The sequence below is a fragment of the Ambystoma mexicanum genome, chromosome 5p (assembly GCF_040938575.1).
Source record: "Ambystoma mexicanum isolate Mex_15411 chromosome 5p, UKY_AmexF1_1, whole genome shotgun sequence".
NCBI classification, from domain to species: Eukaryota; Metazoa; Chordata; class Amphibia; order Caudata; family Ambystomatidae; genus Ambystoma; species Ambystoma mexicanum.
This window is the reverse complement of record NC_090930.1, coordinates 122,024,908-122,043,842: the sequence shown is the minus strand read 5'-3', so window position 1 is coordinate 122,043,842 and position 18,935 is coordinate 122,024,908. Positions and strand designations below refer to the sequence as shown.

General features: G+C 49.2%; 1 protein-coding gene across 1 annotated transcript in view; it reads left to right on the top strand.

Annotated features, from left to right (window-relative positions):
- The window catches only part of AR (androgen receptor), a 1,337,360-nt gene that overhangs the window by 329,162 nt on the left and 989,263 nt on the right, over nt 1–18,935 (top strand). The window contains exon 2 of the mRNA XM_069612517.1: nt 13,143–13,294. Within this exon, the coding sequence (XP_069468618.1) occupies nt 13,143–13,294 (152 nt within the window). The remainder of the gene's footprint in view (nt 1–13,142; nt 13,295–18,935) is intronic.

Sequence of the window (18,935 nt, the reverse complement as noted above, 5' to 3'; positions counted from 1 at the left end):
TTATTCCAAGTTTTTCCAGTTTAACCAGTTCTTTTTCGACCTCTTCTCTCATATGGAAGGGGACTCGGCAGTGTCATACAGCCTTGGGCTCTATCGTCAGATCGATGTGTAGTTTGATTCTTCTTCCACTGAAGCACCCTATCCCCTGAAATACTTTGTGGTGTTTTGCTTAAAGGTTGTCTATTTCCATTGGGTTGACGCTTTAGCAAAGTGTATTAGTGTATTAGGTGTTGTTTCTCTGCGGTGCGACAACTCGGTAGCATCTCCAGGCCCACATCCACTACGTATATTCTTGTTCTGCGCGTGGCTCCATTGTAAGCTAAGTTTGATCAGAATGATCCACTCACTGTTAGGGGCTTTTTGCGTATGCAAACCGTTTCACTCGCTTAATTTTGGAGTGTCGGCTTTGGATCTAGATTGTTGTACGTGTGGATGGAAATGCCGTTCACTGTCGCTCCTGTATCAGTTACCACTTTTGTGGGGTTTCCGTCCGCTAGCATGCTTCATGATGGCCGCTTGTGTTGCTTCTTCTTTCGCCCGGGTTTCGTTCTGTTTGGCTTTATGGTGGAGATCATGTGTACTCTGTGTTCCTTTCCTCTTGTTTTATTCTGCCTTTCTTTCCCACGTCTATCGGGGGATGCACTTACATCGGAGGACTCTTCTGTCCCGCTTCTGCTGGGTGACCCCTGGGTAGTGTCGATCGATCTGGCTTTTCCCGTCCCTTTTGGTTGCTGGTTGGAGGTGTTGTTGTCTTGAGTCTCTCGGGGTCATGGGTTTCAGGCTTACGGCTGCAAAATGATTCAGTTGTTTGCACTTCTGACATGTTACTCCCCATGCTGGGCACTGTTTGCCTCTGCGCCAGGGGCCACCACACCACTTGCAGGTGTCGTTTCACCCTTGCGGGCGTCCAGGTCTCATGTTACTGGGGCGGTTTCCATCTTGTTGCTGTGCATCTTGTCGACCTTGGACTTCTGCTACTTCCTCCTTTTGTCGGTTGTCCAGGGACAGACGTCGTATTGCGGCTTCCATGGCTGCTACTTGGTCCTCTGTTTGCTCTCGGAGTCTCCCCATTGCCAGTATGCAGTCCAGCTGGATTTTCTTCTCCAACAGTATTGCCCATCGCAGTTTTTCAGAGGACAGCCCATTGATGATCTGCAGACGTATCGCAAATTCCTAGTTGGGATTCGCCAGTACTCTTAGCTGGGCGTGAAAGTCGTTGATTGTCTCTTTCTCCCTCTGGCGGGTCGTGCAGAAATTGAATCTTTCATAGTGTGGGTTCTGTTCGGGCTTGAATTTGTTGGTGAGCACTGCTTTTGCTAGGTTGTATTTGTCTGCTGTCCCTCTGTTGGGAAGTGTGTTGAATAAATGTAATGTCGCAGCGCCAATGTTTAGCAGCAGGAGCATGCGTTTTTTCTTTTCCTCAGTAATGTCCCTGACGTGCAGGTGGAGCTCAAATTGCTGGAGCCATATGCCCCACTTGAGGGCTGCTCCCGTGGTGTAGGGGTCAAACGATAATAAATAATAATAATAAATAATTTGGCATTTATATAGCACTACAAACCCTCAGGTATCTGAGCGCTGCTTATTATTACCCACGGTGTGTGGTGCTCATTTATCGACCTCTGAAGGATGAAAGGCTGAGTTTGGCCCTGCTGGGATTCAAACCTGCGTTAGCAAGCTCTGCACCGATGTCAAAGCGAGCGCTCTACTCGCTGTGCCACTTGAGTACGATCTCGTGAGGGTGGTCTGCGCGGTCTCCTCGCTCTCTGGTCTGAATATACTGTCTCTCTTTACAGCACTGCCGCTGCTGGGGACATCGATGGTGATGGCAGCCTAAACGCATAGCTGCCCCATACCTCCAATATCCTGATACAAATCCTGCGGATCCAGGAACTGAATGAATGCAAAATACAGTGTGCGAGATTGTGGTTATCGAGAGGCTCCCACGGACCCTTTGGTGGCCTGAAAACGACGACTGTCTGCAGCAAGGAGGCCGCCGATTTCCCAACGAAGATCGAGGGCCTGTGGACTCCCCCTTCCCCTCGCCCGAGACTCGCCTCTGCCTCCCCGGCTCGACCGGCGCAAGAGCGGCTGACTCCTCTGGGACTGCTGGGCGGGCGGCAGGGAGGACGAGGGCGTACCTCCCTGGCTGCAGGCGACTGCCGGAGAATCCCCGGTGGCAAGACTACTCAGTCTACGTGCACTCCGATCCAGAAGTACCCGCAGTGGGCTCCCCTCCCCCGGCGGCCGCTGTGTGCGCTGTGAGCGAGCGGTGGGGCCGCCTGGCTTGAGGGAGGTCCCCCACTACAACGTTGACTCTGTGAGTACTTCTTAATGTAAATCCCCACACCTAATCAGGAAGCGGCCCGACTGTGATCACTGGCACAAAAGCACTTCAAAAGACTGTAACCCCCAACATCAGCATTGTTCTGCCCCTCCCCCACTGGAACATGCCATTTACACGGAGAAGTGGAGAAACGGTGCCCCAACTCAAGCACTAATATGGGCTAATCCTGGTTGACAGACTTGCTCCCAGTTGTGGCGCTGGGGAGAAGGGCGAGCATGCACCTGAGATTACCTGAGTCAGAGCCCTTCTATTGTGCGAATTCGAAAATACACACTATAGTGACATGTAAAGCACTAAGCAAGCTCAGTACCCCGTTTGCTATAAAATTATGTGCACCCAGCTATGACCAGAGGAAATAAGGGGAACAAAAAAGGGCCCATGGATGCCTTTACAAACACTCAAATGGAGGATAGGAGAGCGCCCCCCCGCCGCTAAGCCCCCCTGTAGCCCAACAACCCACCAATGTGGCACCAGACCCCTACATGATGGCACTTCAGGCTGGCTTCGCTGCAGTGAACTCCAGACTTGATGATATCGGCAACACCATATCCTCAATCAAAACAGATCTTCAACAGGTGAATGCACGTGTCGGGGAGGCAGAGAACAGGATCAGTACAGTGGAAGATACAACCACCACCCAGGGAAAAGACATATTGGATATTAAGAAACATTTGAAACAAGTGCAAATGAAGTGCAACAATTTGGAGTCACGATCGCGCCGTAATAACGTTAAGAGTGGTCTGCTTGGCAGAGAAATCAATTAATGTACCCATGGAAGTCTACTTGGAAGAAGTGATCCGTACTTTACTCCTGGAAGCGCAATTTTCAAGTCAGTTCCTCGTCGAGAGAGCCCACCGGGCCCTAGTGCTGACCCCAAAACCAGGAGCACCTCCGCGAACAGTCATTGCCCGCCTCCTAAACTACCGCGACAGGGACCTGATCCTCAAGCTGTCCAGGGAGAAGGGAACTCTGATGTACGACTCCACCAGAATACACATGTACCCTGATTTCTCAAATGTGGTACAGTCGGCCCGCCACACTTTTGACCAGGCCAAGAGAGCGTTAAGAGCTTGCTCTGGACGGGCTGGCATGTGGGCTTGTCATGTTGGCTTACTTCACTGTGTTGGCGTGGGCCTCCTGTTTGCCTGTTGCGTGCATTTTCGTGCGCTTTTTTACCAGGGTCAGCACGTGCACCGACGTGGCCTCATGGGTGATTGCCTTAGGATGGCCTGGGAGTTGTGGTGGAGGCGGTCGCTGCGCCTCACCTGGGTTCCTCTGATGACTGGGCACAGAAATGTTAGGCAGGTGGTAGGGCTGTGCACAGTGTTTTGGACTGATCCAGGCCCTTCTGGCATGTGCTTTGTGGAATGCTGGGCAGGCAGCAGAGCGCAGTTGAGAAACGTTTCGGGCAGGCAGCAGGACGGCATGTGCACGTTGAGGTAGTTTCTCGTTGCTTATGAAAAAGTAGCAGTTTTTGTTTTAATTTATTCCTGACACACACACGGGGTGTCGGAGATCCTCGTCACCACTGTTGTGTTGCTTATCCTGACCTCTGGTGTTCCTCAGGAGGTCAGGACACATTCATACGCCTGTTCGGACCTCACGCATTCGGAGCACAAACCACGCGTGACTCACTTGCTTTGCTGCTCGTGCCGGAATGATGTTCTTCCGGCTCGATCTTTATTTCCGCCCATGTCACGTGGCTCTGGTCTCCCCTCGCCACATGACTGGGCCTAGCTTGGTTACACCACACAGGGGTAAGTGTTAATTGCTTCTTTTGAGCCTTGCCATCTCCTGTGGCTGTGTAATGTGGTACTGCTGTGTATTTGTTATTCATGAGCATGTGAATCCATGCAAGACCCCATGCTCGAGAAGGTTTAAGCTACTTACCTAACTATTGTTCTCCAGCATGGGTCTGGCATGGATTCACATGCAAATCCTCCTTACGGCCCCTCTGTGGCTCTTCTAGGTCACACTGCCACGTAACTTGCTTAGAAAATCTGAAGTTGGCTGCCAGAAGCCTGGTTTAGGGAGAGGACGCTCATTGGATGGTGGCAGTATGACCCAGAGGACAGTGATTGGTTTAGAGGAGAAATACAGTTTTAAGGTGAAAGTTAAACAGTTTTTCCTTTTAACGAGTATTCCCAGCCTGACAACGGGAAATATTCATGAGCATGTGAATCCATGCCAGACCCATGCTGGAAAAGTATCTTAAACCTTGCACTGCATACAGAAACCTGTGTACGAATGAGACTGGATAGGCAGGGCCAGCTCTCTGTACCTATCAAAAGTGTGCATGGTTTGAATCAAGGTTGCCTTTTAGTGTATTTTTGTTTAGTTTATTTATCTCAGATATCACCAGTGCTTTTGTTAATACCTGTTTCTCCCCCCCCCGCCCAGCTTCGGCCGGTATTCCAGTTAATTATTTGCTGTATGCAGACGATCAGGCGTTGTTGGACTATGGTCTGCAGAACCAATCGGCGGATCTGGAAACTTATACAAGGGCGAATGATTTAAGCATTAACGTGACAAAAACTAAAGTCTTCTCACTTCACCCTGGGAGGAAAAAGCGCTAACCTGAACTTAGTTGGTACCTGGGAAATAAGCACCCCGAAAGAGTAGACAATTCTACTTATTTGGGATTTTACGTCTTTCAGTCTAGTGTGAAACCGAACTTGTAGATCATAAAAACTCAAAAATGATTGTACTTGTAGCACAAGCAAGTCAAATAAATAGAAAGTTTGGTTATTTCTCATTGGTCCCAGTAGTTGAATTCTACATTAAGAAGGTACTCCAGGTTATCACATACTGTGCTGAAACCCTGTTTTTTTATATAAAGTCTAACTGGATAAAACTGGGCACCCTCTTTTGAAGGAGTCTCTTGAGGCTCCCTCAGGGGGTATTTGCTCAAATGGCAAGATATGAACTGGATTTACATTCTATTGCTGCCGAGTGATATGGAAACCTTGAGACTATTAGTGAAAATTGTCTTTGCGGAAAAGAACTCCATTTGGTGGCACGTATTCAGAGGGTTGCAGCGTTGTTTGCCTAATAAGTGGGTTGCAAAGTGCCAAGAGGGCATTACAAAATACAATCTGACCTTGGAACTGCTTAGGCTTTCGCCACACAAGGCAGAACAAAAATTGTGGGAGGCAGACTACATAGTTACTATTGAGGAGGTCCGTGGATATCGTTTATTTTCTGGAATACTGTTAGATGTCAGACCCCCTGGTGTTCTGCCACACTACTCACAACAATTCTTTGGTCAATATTGGCGCACACAATTTGTATGCCTTTGCTTTAATTTCTTTCCCCCTAAAGAAATTATGTAAGGGAGAGAGGGGCTGGAGCGTAGCTTAAGGTGTTGTAGGTACTGTAAGGAAGAATGATTTGTAGAAACACCATTGGCTTCATTACAAGTGTGGTGGTCGGAAAACAAGGGTGCCAGTAAGCTTACCGGCACTATTGTTTTCGAACACTACGATCTGCCTATCTGAGCTGTTGCGCCCGACAAGTCTGACCCTGTCGGGCGCAGTGGCCACCGTAGGCAGATTCTTCATGGAAGCGACGGCACCATTAGCAACAGTGTCTGCCCTTCCATCTCCTATGGGAGTCCTATGGGACTCTATGGGAATGGGGAGTTACAAAATCTGGTGTCTGACTTCCCGCACGGGCGGGACTTGTAATATCTCTGTGTCACCGGGAAGTCAGGAGCCGGATTCTGTGTTACGGGGTTGGAGCCAACCCACCGGCCGCTCCGGCGGGTTACCACCAAACTCGTAACGAGGCCTAATCTATTGATGGAATGCGATGCTTTAACCGCCCGACGTGTATTACATTTTATTCACTTGATGCAGGATCATAAATTCCTGTCGGGGGGAGGGCCTAGTTTGGCAATACATCTTTACTCCCAAATCAAATGGAGAGAGACTTGCTGCGGTACGCTTTTCAAAATAACTGTTTCCATGAATGAGTTCTCCTGGTTTAATTATCGTACAGGTTTAAGTGCTTTCAAAAAGTCTTAAATTATAACGTTTTAAAGGCTGCTGTGCAAATTGATATGTTTAATGTTTTAAATATCTGAACGGGTGATGAACTGATAGTAATGAATATCTGTGTATTTTGTGTAATTCTGTATTTATTCTTGGGCAGTAATATAAAGATAGTCTTTGTCAAACGTTCCTTGTGAACTATATCACTAATAAAAAAAATGTTTGGAAAAAATAAAGCACCCTACTTGCTCACAGGTATAATGGACCTCATTACAAGTGTGGCGGTCCGGAAACAAGGGTGCCGGTAAGCCTACCGGCTCCCTTGTTTCTGGTCCGCTGGGACTTGTCCCGGTGGCACCGGGAAGCTAGTTGCTGGAAGCGCAGCGGGTTACGGCCAACCTCGTAATGAGGCCCATAGTGTCCTGTACAGTTTTCTTGACAGTCTCAGAAATATAATACTCAGCTCAGTATGCTTCCTGCTCAGGGAGGCATAGAGCTCATATCTATTTTCTTGCCAGTTGTGATAAATGCTATCTATAAGATAGCGCAATACAGGGATACTCCCGCACAGTGTCCTCTTCCTCCTCACATCATGGAGGAGTTTCAGTTTGCCGGCAGCAGACTACTGTTCCCGACAGCCGCTGACGTGCTGGGAGCCCCGCCTCCTGACGCACGCAAAGCTTATCAGGATACGCAGATGGCAATCCAGTGCGTTGCTACTCTCCAGTGAGATTAGCCACGCTCCGTGAGTTTGTCTCCTCTGTTACTAAAACTCTTTAGTACCTTTTCTTTACTAGGTCAAGGGACTCCCCGTTTGTGGTCATCTATCTGTGTTTTCTCTTCATTTCTTAGCGTGAGGCTGGGAAAACGATCGTTCACGGCGACTTTCACTTTCACGGTGTCACAGAGACGCCGCTCCTGACAACCTGCACACAGCGATCAGGTAGGTCTCATCTGTAGTCTTGTATCCCAGCTCTCACTATTCAGGGCAGCAGGATAGTAGGGGTAGTATTTCATTCTGATCATTATTCCCTCTATAATTCCAGACATCAGAAGTCTAATTCAACCTCTGGGGGTTGCGCCTGCTTCGCCTCTGGTTACTGCGAACTTCCAGAACAGACCTCTTCACCCCTTCCTTCTCTAAGGGTAACGTTGGTCCCAAATTATTCTCTGTGGATTTTCGCTCAAGGGATCTTGTACCATTAATTTCTGAAAGCATTCTGTTCCTTGTTCCTTGTTGCAGTCCGGTGACTGATTTCTTCTAGCATCCTTCTTCATAGAGTTGGGTCCACATCTTCCGTCGTTTGGAGACTTCTGATTTATACATCGGGGTAAGCCACATCTCCCAGTTTGAGCTCCTGCTTTGTTCCTTCCTAGTTAGGGTAGCTCCTTCTTTAGTGAATCCTATTTCACCTCTGATATTGTTCTTCAATCCTAATTAGCACTAACGAACCTGGTGACCTACCTTGACCACCTGGAGAGAAGAATCATTCAGACCAGACGAGGAGAGCTGTTGACTGGACACCTCGAACTCTTAGCAGCTCTTCCCGGCACAGGGTTTTTTCCCCTTTTGGGGGGTTTTCCCTGGAGGTCCCACCGTTGGCTGAATCATTCAGTTCCGGTCGGCGGAGGGGCTTCTAGGTATTTCCCCATTTTCATCCTGTTCAGAGAGGAGCTGCGCAGGAGAAGAATTCAGGTGGGTGAATCCTACTCATTGTTTGAACCTTGTCAAGACGAGTGTATTACTAATTATTACACCAGTCTCAAGGTATAGGGCCTCAACAAGAGTTGGGCGGTATCCCTTAAATGCTCTGTAACAGTGTTACTGCTGCATTTACCGCTCCGCCCAATCTCAAGTCTCAAGTCAGGCGTGTTTACCCCCAGCTCAGAACGGAGGGTAAACCCACCGGGAAAAAATGCCCATTTTCTGTATCGGGTAATAAAATCGCAGCAAAAATGTCACCGGTAAAAGAAATTGCGGCAAAAATGCTTTGGTTTGACCCGGTAAAGGTGTACCCCATTATACCATTTAAGTCGAGCGGGGGTGTCCCCTGCATCCTTTATATGATTGTGGCGGCAAATCCACTGCATTTTTGCCGCCATATTTTGTATTCACAGCCATTTTTGCCACGATTTTAAGACATGGGGCCTCATTACACGGTAGGCGGAAAAAATCGGAATTTTACGGCATGGCGCCATTAGCGCGTCCGCCCTCGCAAGAGGCCGCTAATAGCGTCCCATCACGAGTACGCGGACACGAGCATAGCGCCATGCCGTAAATGACCGTTCCGCCCTGCTGCTAAATACCCCAAAAAGCCCCTTACCGGCGCCCGCAAAACCGCCGATAGCGCCTCCGCCCTCCCGCTACCCGTAAATAGCGGACACCGCCATTACCGCACACCGTTAAAAAGCGGAACCGGAAATTACGTCGTCGCACAGGAACGGGAAAGAGCACAGCGGCCATCTTCAAAAACACAATCCATTGCCATCCTCTGCATCCAGGACATATATCCAGGCAACTCCGACCAGGAACCATACCGGGTAGCTCGAGGATGCCGAAGGCGCTTAAAAAAACTGCTGATCGCCAGCGCAAAGAAAAGTTCACTAATGAGGAACTAATGATGCTGACCACCACACTTGCTGCAAATGCAGGAGTAGTATTTGTTAACGATATGCGGCGGGAGGCCCTCCTTAAGAAGAAGGCCATCTGGGCCAAAGTCGCGCTAAAAGTCAGTGCGGTGGGCACCACCACCCGTAGTGTCAGGGAATGCCGCAAAAGGTGGGACGACCTCCGGGTGCGTGTGCGCAACATTTTATCTGTGAACCGCAACATGGCAATGGCCACAGGAGGTGGCGCAGAGTCCCCCTTGAAGATGGAGTGGGAGGAGATATGTGCCTCCACAATAGGAGTTGAGTCGATAGAGGGGGTCGGCGATATGGAGCATGGCGTGGCCGTTTCATCGGATGGAGGTGAGTGTATGCACCCAAAAATGCGCAGTGAAGGGTGAGGGGTCCCACAATCATGTGTCCATATGAATGCCGTGGATCCAGCCACAAACAGACATGCATGCATCATCACATACCCACCAACACAGGGCCAATCATGCATGAGCCAGCCAACATCCCCATTCCATGCCTCCACAATGATGACCCCAAAATGCATCAAACTGCATGATGTATAAATCTGCCATAATGCAGGTAGACCCATAGATGATGATTTACCCTTCTTATCACCCCTGCAGGATCACACACGGAAAATGAGGAGCCACGCACGTCAGCACCCACTCCCACACCCATGAAAAAAGCCAGGAGGGATGCCACCGGGGACCACGCAACATCCTCTAGGGGACCCAAGAGTAGTGACCGGGACAAAGGCAGCAGGAGCAGCAGTGCCACGCAGCCAGAGGCCATGCCTGCCGCTGTTGTGGTAACCACGGGAGTGTGTCTCCCATCAATTGAAGGCAGCATGGAGGGAGTGCACTCTGCTGCCACCAGCTCTACGGGTGAGGCAGCAGCCACTGGGCCACTTTCCGATGCGGAGGAAGCACCGGTGAATGAGGATCTGAGTCAGAGCCCCATCCCCACACGCCACTTACTCGCATCCCCAATGTTTTCACCAGGTCCATTCAGCCAAGGCGGATCGCCCGCCCACACACATGATGTGTCATGGAGCCCCCTGGAACCTACGCCTGATGCCAGTGCTATTGATCCAGGCGCATCAGCCATTCCACCGGCAGACAACGAGGAACTTGACCTATCAGCCATCTACCAGAGGCAGACCGAAATGGCTGGTCTGGTAGGTCAACATGTGGCAGAGACAGGGCACCTGAGGGAGGACATTGGTGCATTCGCACGCCAGACGAGGGAGGCCAAGGAGGCATGCACCAACCGCATATGCAATGAGATGGGGCAACTCAGGCAGGCCATGATCCGCATTGCGGAGGCGATTGAGGGCAGATGTCCACTCCCTACCCAGGAGGAAACAGGCCCAGCCTCCTCTGGGAGTTCGCGGCAGACAAGCCCCCTACGCAGCTCTATGCGCAACCTCAGGCGCACACCATCGCAAACGCCCGAAGAAGGAGCGAACAAATAGGGCCAACAAGGAGTATCGGCCACATTTGGGGAAGGACATGTTCACGCCTTGGAACTCACGTGGGAGTGTTGTGGGGGGAGGGGGGGAGGGTGTATTCGGGGGTGTTGTGGGGGGAGGGGGGGAGGGTGTATTCGGGGGTGTTGTGGGGGGAAGGGGGGAGGGTGTTTGCACAGTTGGGGTTATGCACTTTCTGTACACGTTATGTTCAAAATACACTCTTCTGCAGTTGAAAAACAGGCATGGTCTCCATCATTGTGTATGTGTGATTTTCTTTGGGAGAGGGCCCTTTGTGGGCCTCAAGACGGCCACAAGGGCAACAATGCACGTCTCTCCATGCATGATATTCCACCTTTGTTCCTGATGCTATTCCTGATTCCGATGCTGACGCGGATCCTGTCCCGCCATGCATGTCCGGGCTGGGCATTTCGACAATACTCATCCACATCCACATCATGCTCATCTGGTGTTTGCATGGTGCCATGGGCACATTCTATCAGATGCACATTTAGTTGTGCCTTACACATACCATGGTCATCTTCGCCTTGATTCCGGGGGTTTGTTGGCTGCCCTTGTGGTGTTTCTGGGTGCCCCGGTGGTGCTTGCTGCGCAGGTCTCTGCCTCCTCCTCCTACTCCTACGTCTCTTCGGTGCTGCCTGTTGTTGTTGGTGCTGCACTGCAGTCATGTACGCAGGCCTATGTCATGCTGCTGGTGTTGGGACCATCTTGCTGTGGGAAGGGGTGTGGGAAGGGGTGTGGTGTGCTCTTTAGTGCTGGCTGTCTCCATTGACTCCACCTGTGCTGGTTGTGTCCACCTGGGGCAGATGGGCAGATGGGAACACTGCTCAGGACTCTTAACGTGTGGTTTTCGATGCTGTTATTAGCGCCATGCCGGTACATGCTTTTTGGGTCTTTGGGATGCCGGTATTGCCGTGTACGCATGGGTTGTGATTGCGTGCTATTTGCGCCATGGTGCTGTTTACGGTGTCGGGGTCGCGCGCAAGCGGCCACGCCGCTATTGGTGGCGCCGTACTTTACGGGTCCACTAATAGCGGTGGGTCCGGGTCGTGATCGCCTTGGGAAAATACCGTTACCGGTATTTCGTTACCGGTAACGGTATTCCCTTACCGCCTACCGTGTAATGAGGCCCATGGACTCCATTTTCAGCACAATTACCTGCGGCGGTATTACTGTGCGGTAATTGCCTCGAAAATTCCCCATAATGACCCAATGGGGAATCAGGAGTAAAGTTTAGCGCCCAAACCCGTGATCCGGCATTAATACCTCCGGAAGGGTGGGCGCTAAGCAAATAAAGTTTGCCGGTATCCCAGCCGGGATTCCACTGAACTCGTGATGAGGCCCATAGTGCCCAGCATATCTTAGGGATATAGCGTACTGTTCACTCTGCTTTAGTTGGAAGCAGGTACGTTATCTCTCTTTTTGAGTCACATTGTGTGCCTGGTGTGGACCTATAGGCCTCTATTGAACCCTTGGCTCTTTGTCCGGACTTCCAGGTGAGTTGAGACTGTCCAGCTTCTCCAGTGACGTCAACCAGCTCTGTCTTCTCTGTGTGCTCAGTTCCTACAACTCTCGCAGACCTTCCACCTTCCTCAGCTTCAACGGCTCTTTCATGTGTCTAGGTTGTCAGGTTCCTGGCTCTCCGCCAGACTCCCTCACTGGTACCTGGCAGATGGCAGACAAAGTGGTGCATGTTATTCTCATTTTGATTTGTTTACTGAGGGGCTGCCGATTGGCTTTAAGGCAACACGCTAATGCGTGTTCCTTTTTCAGGGGGCCTGCAGTGGTTGTCAGTTCGCTAACTTCTCACAACGTAGGGCTCCTGCAGCTACCACTTATGTTTAGCCTTGGCTTCCTTTTCTCCTGAGCAGTCCGAAGCTTACCTTTTTGTCTGTCTGGAATATTGAGGGTGCTGGTCAGGAACATGGGCTGCACTTTCTGTTTCTTGAGGATTGCTAACTGGGGGATCCCACCGATTACGGCTCTCGGGTGGCTCATTGCACTGGCCAGAGGGTCCAGTTAGTTTAGGGTTCCTGATCCCAAGAGCCCTTCTCAGCCATTGGGGTGACTGCAGGATACTGACTTTGTCACAGTGATTAATTTTAGTTTACTCCCCCTACTGTCTCTTGGTTTCTAAATAATTCAGCCATGTGAATCACCGATCAGATGTGCTTTCTGTCTGTTTCTCTCTTTGACCCCTGATATTGATAGCGAGTAAAGGGCTGGAATTCTGGATGTCTATAGGCATGTTGGGGCTTGGCACAGAAGTGTCCTTGCCATATTTCTGAAATGTAATTACTTTACAGTGGCAAAAAATTATTTACTGCATCGTCTACATTTATAGGGAATGTCGTGGCGATGTGGACGTCATTCTGCTGTGCAATAGATTGGACTTGAACGGGATATGATTGTTATGTCCTGCTAAAATAAGGGGTAAAGAAAGTGCCCCCATCCCACCTGGAGGAAGATTATACTAGTATGGAGGTGTGTGTAGGTATTATGGGTGCAAGTCATTATGAAATTATGAGTAACATCTACTAATGTTTAAGTTAACCTTGTGCCATTGAAATGTATTGCTTGTTAAGGGCACATTTCTATGCTTTTACCTACTGAAATGACGTGTTGAAAAAGATGATAAAGCAGAGAACCATAGCTGAACTAATGTTATTATTACTCTTTTTTTCCACCCATAAAGGTTGGAAGCTGGCAGAGAACACATTTTGCCCATAGACTATTACTTCCCCCCACAAAAGACCTGCCTTATTTGTGGAGACGAAGCTTCAGGTTGCCATTATGGAGCTCTGACCTGCGGGAGTTGCAAAGTCTTCTTCAAAAGAGCAGCTGAAGGTAAGATATATTTTTTTACTTCCATTATGTAAGCATCAGAATCACAGAATGATGATGCTTTTTTCCTGATGCCTGTTTTGGTGAGTAAATCACTTTACAATCATAGTTATGTTACTTTGAGTCAAAGTATTAATGACTAGCAACATTGGAAAAATATTTTAATTCCTGTTTTCTGCATTAATTTTACACATTCTTAAGAGCAACATGAAACATGTTGGACTGAAATCGCTAAAAGACACATTGCGAGCTTGAAGTCGCAGTGCTAATAAATCCATACACAATTGCATATACCACCGATTATAACTGTTGAATCGCCACCCGACTGAGTTTTAATAAGCCCCCCATTCTAATGTCTCGGTGGTTTTCAATGTGGAATCAGGTATTAGTACCAGCAGTAATGCCGTTAGTCGTAATTCCTCCAGTTTTCCGAGTTGATAGGTCAATGTATAATATGGTACTCCCTAAGGTAGTAATCCCTTATGGTTTTAATAGCTCATAATCAGCCATACTGAAAATACTGTCAGTAAGACTGCTACTGTATGCTTTTTCAGTACCAGCCCAACACGTAATGAGGCCTTTGGTTATTAGTTTATTCATTAATTCCTTTATTTGAGGTTTTGATATGGTCTATTCTTTTGTTGGTGGATGAATTTTGCCTCTTGGTAAGGGATCTGTAAAGGATATAATCTTTGAGCAGGTGAGGGCCTGGATACTTTGAGAATTGCTAGATAGAAATATTTTGCATTTTATTCGTGCATGTGAGATAAGGATGAGGGTGGATAGGAGTGGAGTGGAGTGGTTGATGCCTTCTCATAGTTAACATGGTATCGAACCTCGGCATAGGAAGATTCCTGGGTGGCCATGTACTGGACGGAGATTAGGCACTTTTAGAAGGGTCTTACTGATTTGGTGCAGAGTGATTGCTGGAGGGCAAAGCATACTAACGCTAGGGATTACAGTTTCATCTCAAACCCGCTTTTACTGTCTTTTAGAATAGAATACTTATTATTGGGACAGTATGTTATGGGACAGTGGTGGCTGTTTCCCTAGTTGACATGGCTGCTTGGACTATGTTGCCAATACACAGCAGTATTGATTGAGCTGGATTTTTGATCCTGCAAAGATAACTATTAGTCTTGTTCTGTGGCACAATAGGCTTGCGATATTGTGGGTAGGTAAGAGCTGTGCAGAAGGCAAAGGAATTAATATGAAAAGAGAAAGCAATTGAGGGTGCTTCAAGCTAAGCATAGGAATAAAGAATCTACCAAATACATTTACAATAGGTTGTAACATAAAGGGAATAAATACATGAAAGTCATTTTTGACCTCTTCTCAGCCAGTCAGAATGTTTGAAATTCAAACTGGTATTGACTGCACGCCAGACATTATGACTTCAGAAGCAGCTGAGGAAACAAAAAGCATATTTATGCATTCAAGAAACAGTGCAATCTCCCAGCAAGATGGCTTTCAGGATGCACTCCAACCTAGTTTAACACAGTGAACGCTAAAACATAGAACAATGCGTTCGCTTTTGTAAAGAAAAATGGTTTACTTTAACGTTGTACTGAAAGCAAGTTCATGCTAAAACTGTTCCAGTTCATCCAAGTATACAATTAAAATGCTTACCTTATAAAGGCAAGATACTTATTTAAATATTACAAAATGAAACCACGTGTAATTTACAAACACATTTTGTATACGTTACTTTAATAATAGGTAACCTGTTTCATTTCACCGCCACAACTCCAAACCCTTTATTGATACTATCACAGGGTGCAAAATTTGCATTCACTACTAGCCTATGGCTAGTGATATTTCACTCTTTGTGAGTGTGAGGAAGAAATGGTGTGCTGTGTGTATGTATCGAAATGAAGCGAGGAGTGCCTTTTGTTTTTAGCTGGCTAGTAGCTTGCAACTTGGAATATTTGCTAATAGCCTTGTAGACCTCGGGAAGGCTCCTTATCGCCTGGGAGAGGGTCATTCGATGTTTTTCTAAGCAACTCTTTGGGGTCTGATAGAACTATTGGCCAAGGCATTCACTTCGTCCTGATAACAGAAGCTGTAATGCCAACTGTTTTGAAGGTGGTGAGTTTTCCTTATTCCTATTTTGTGAGACATATCACTCAATTTCTTTTACCAATTTGAATGCGAAGATCTGTGTAAAGATTCTGATGCCCCGACTGGGCCTTATGTTGGCCTCTTAAGCCATGGCCCATATTTGCCAGGCAAATGTGTGATTATTTTGTTAAGACGATAGACTTAATTTAACAATTCAAAAATCATAGGTCAAGGGCAGGGTTAATTGTGCTAGGTATTGAAAATGATTTAGATAAAATTAATGGACATACATTACATTTTTGATTTCAAAATATTGTTTGGTTCTATTATGACATGATTATGGCTAGCTCTGGGCATCTAAAACTGAGAGTTGATGTAATTCTTAACATGACAGATATTACCCATGTAGGCAACAATAGTTGTCAGGGCTGTCTGCTATCACCTCTGATATTCATCCTGATCATGAGACCCTTTGCACAGGGAATAAAAAATAATAAGTACATTCAGGGCATGCGTGTGAAGGATTTACAAATTGATATTCCTTGTGGGGGATGTAATCCTAACAATCCCTAATCCCAGGAAAACTGTTCCTGGTCTCAGAAAATCTTTTCTGGGATTTGATACAGAGATTGAACCATGTAGGTGAGTATCAATGTTTCTGTTATTTACGTAAACAACCTCTGTCTTGGAATTCCAGAACACCTCACAAAAAAACGCCAACACATCCAAGATGCTACAGCAGAACTACTCCTGAGACTAAAAAGAAGAGACCACATCGCACCATCCCCGATAAGACTATGCTGGCTTCTAGTTCAAAAACGCAATAACTTCAAAGCCCTCTGCATCTCAAACAAATCACTACAGGGACAAGGAGCCACATTTCTCCAAGCCAAAATCAATTGCTACCAAGCTGTAAGAAACCGAAGATCAAGCAACAATGTCCAAATCAAAATAAAACATTACGAGGAAATGAAATTCGGAGGAACTGCGTTCTCCCGTGTGATAGCCAAACTTTGGAACACGATATTGAAGGAAATAAGAACGACGGACGATCACCCAACCTTCCGAAAATGTTTGAAAACCTAGCTATTCAATACACATAGACCAGCATAAAAATGGGCACCTCCCACAACTCCTACCCTTAAACCATTGCAGTACAGATTGTGAAACCGACAATAAAACAACCACACACATAGTCAAAACCTGCTAACCATCCCCTGCACCTTGATCCTCTCCCACATACCTCTTTCTTGTGTGGTTTCTTGTGCAGGGAATAATGAGCGGAACAAAGTGGCATGGGGGATGAAACTCCCCATTCTCCAGCATGGGGTCTGGCATGGATTCATATGCTCATGAATATTCCCCGTCGTCAGGCTGGGAATCCTCGGTAAAGAAAAAACCAGTATCAGTTTCGTTTCTGATCTGTCTTTCGTAGCAATAACCAATCACTGGTCTCTGCGTCATACTGACCACAGCCAATGACTGCCCTCTACCCAAGCACCGCCTCTGGCAGCCATCTTCAGATTTTTACCGCACGTTCATGTGTTGGGATCCTCGTGCTATTGCTCTCGAGCGTTAGTGCTATTTTTTCGCGCTTTTCACAAAAAAACTTCGATTCTTCGGTCAAAAGAGCCTCAAGCTCCACCGATCCTACATCCGATCAACGGGGACCCGTGTCGGATTCGTCTGTGCCCCTCAAGGGTGAAGATTTCGTCGAGCTACACTTCGGAGGACTCCAGAAGCTTCTCAGGCCCGGTCTCGGAGATGGCCCAGGAGAAGGGAAGCTCGACGCCCGGAAAGCTGTTCAGGGTCTGCCCTGGATGCCAGCTGCAGAACGTCTTTAAGGAGGACGAACACTCTTTCTGCCTTTACTGCCTTCATGAGGACAAAACGCACGTGGAAAAGGACTGTGCGTTTTGCGGCAACATGTCGGAACGGACCATGAAGGACCGTCATCAACGTCTCGCCAACTGGCTGGAGGGTAAGAGCCCGTCTGGCGAGAAGAAGAAGAAATCCGAGCGGTCTTCTAAGACCTTTGAGGGCGCCCCGGCGACGGGGGCCCAACATAAGGCCAAGCACCGCGAGTCCGCTGGCACCGGGAGCGCCGAACGGTCGGGCTCTACGGGCGCCAGGCAGGGCGCACCCTCCCCGGCGCCATCAACCACGAGCCAACGCTCTGGGTCGGGTAAGAGGAAGGCCGAGCACCCGGCGAAGCTCCTGGAGAGGCCCCGGTCGAGCTCTAAGGCAGAGGAGGAGCGTGGCAGTGCCCCGTCCCTCAAGGATAAGGCGGTGAGCGCACCTAAGGTGGTGAAGGCCTTGATCCATCCGACCAAGCCCTCTATCGAAACGGTCGCGGCGGCCCTAGCCCAGCCTGTGGAGGCTGCACCAGTGGTGGCGACCTCAGGGCCCAGAATCTCCCTGCCTCCTCGGAGGGAGTCTTCTTTTGTGCCCATCGATAGGACCCCCGTGAAACCCTCCGTGGGGAAGAAGGGGGGGCAGGGCGTCGTCGTAGATTCGGCCTCAACCTCAGAAGAGGAGCTGATCGAGGTCTTAAGCCACGGCCTAGGCGTGGAACAAGACCAGCCCGTCGGAATGGGCCCCGACGCAGGTGACGACGACGACATCGTCGAGGATACCGACGGGGCCCCTGCTCGCCCGTCGGATTCCCCTCTGCCAACGCCGCGAGACAACTCGGCGGCCATTTTGTTGGCCATACAGTCCTTATGCACTGAGATAAGGACGAGGCTACCGTTACCGACGGAGGAACCTCTCCCGTCGGGGGATCCAGAACCGGGACCTTCTGGTGTTCCCCCTACCAAGAAAAGAAGGATCCATCCTCCACCTCCTTTTCAACCGTCGCGCCCCGTCCAGCCCTCCTCCCCATCCACCCGAGGGGATGATACGGGGACTGACACGGCAGCGACGGGTACGGACGACGAGGCATACGACGAGGATTTTCCGTCGTCGCCTCCCACCAGGGCTTCTCCGCCCGACGAGATCGGATCTTTCCACTCCATTATCTCCAGGGCTTCCGAGCTTTTCCAACTCTGCCCTGAGGAGAAGAAAAAGGAAGGCTTCCTTTATCAGCGGCGCGAGGCCAAGAGGAAGACGGTCCTCGCAGTGCCTCTGTTGGACGACATTTGGGATGAGGGCCTTTCCCTCCTCAAGAACCCTTCCACGACGCCAGCTAGAAGAGACCGGTACGAGAAGAAGTACCGGGTCCCAGACACGGCCCCCCTATGCCTCCGGGCGCAGCCTACCCCGGACTCCGTCGTCTCCGCGGCAGCCAGGAAGAAAGCGGGGGGGGGTGCGGCCTCCACATCGACTTCCCCGCCGGACGGCGAGGGAAAGAAATTGGATACTATGGGACGTAGAGTCATCTCGTCGGCAGCGACGACGATTAAAGCGGCCAACGCCTTGGCTATCGTGGCCCGCTACGACAGGGAGCTCTGGTACAAGATGGCTCCCCTGCTGGATTTTCTGCCGGACGACAAGAGGGCGGAGGCCCTTGAGATCCTCCAGGAAGGTGAAGTGGCTTCGGACCACGCCATCACCGTGGCGACGGACATCGCCGACGCGGGGT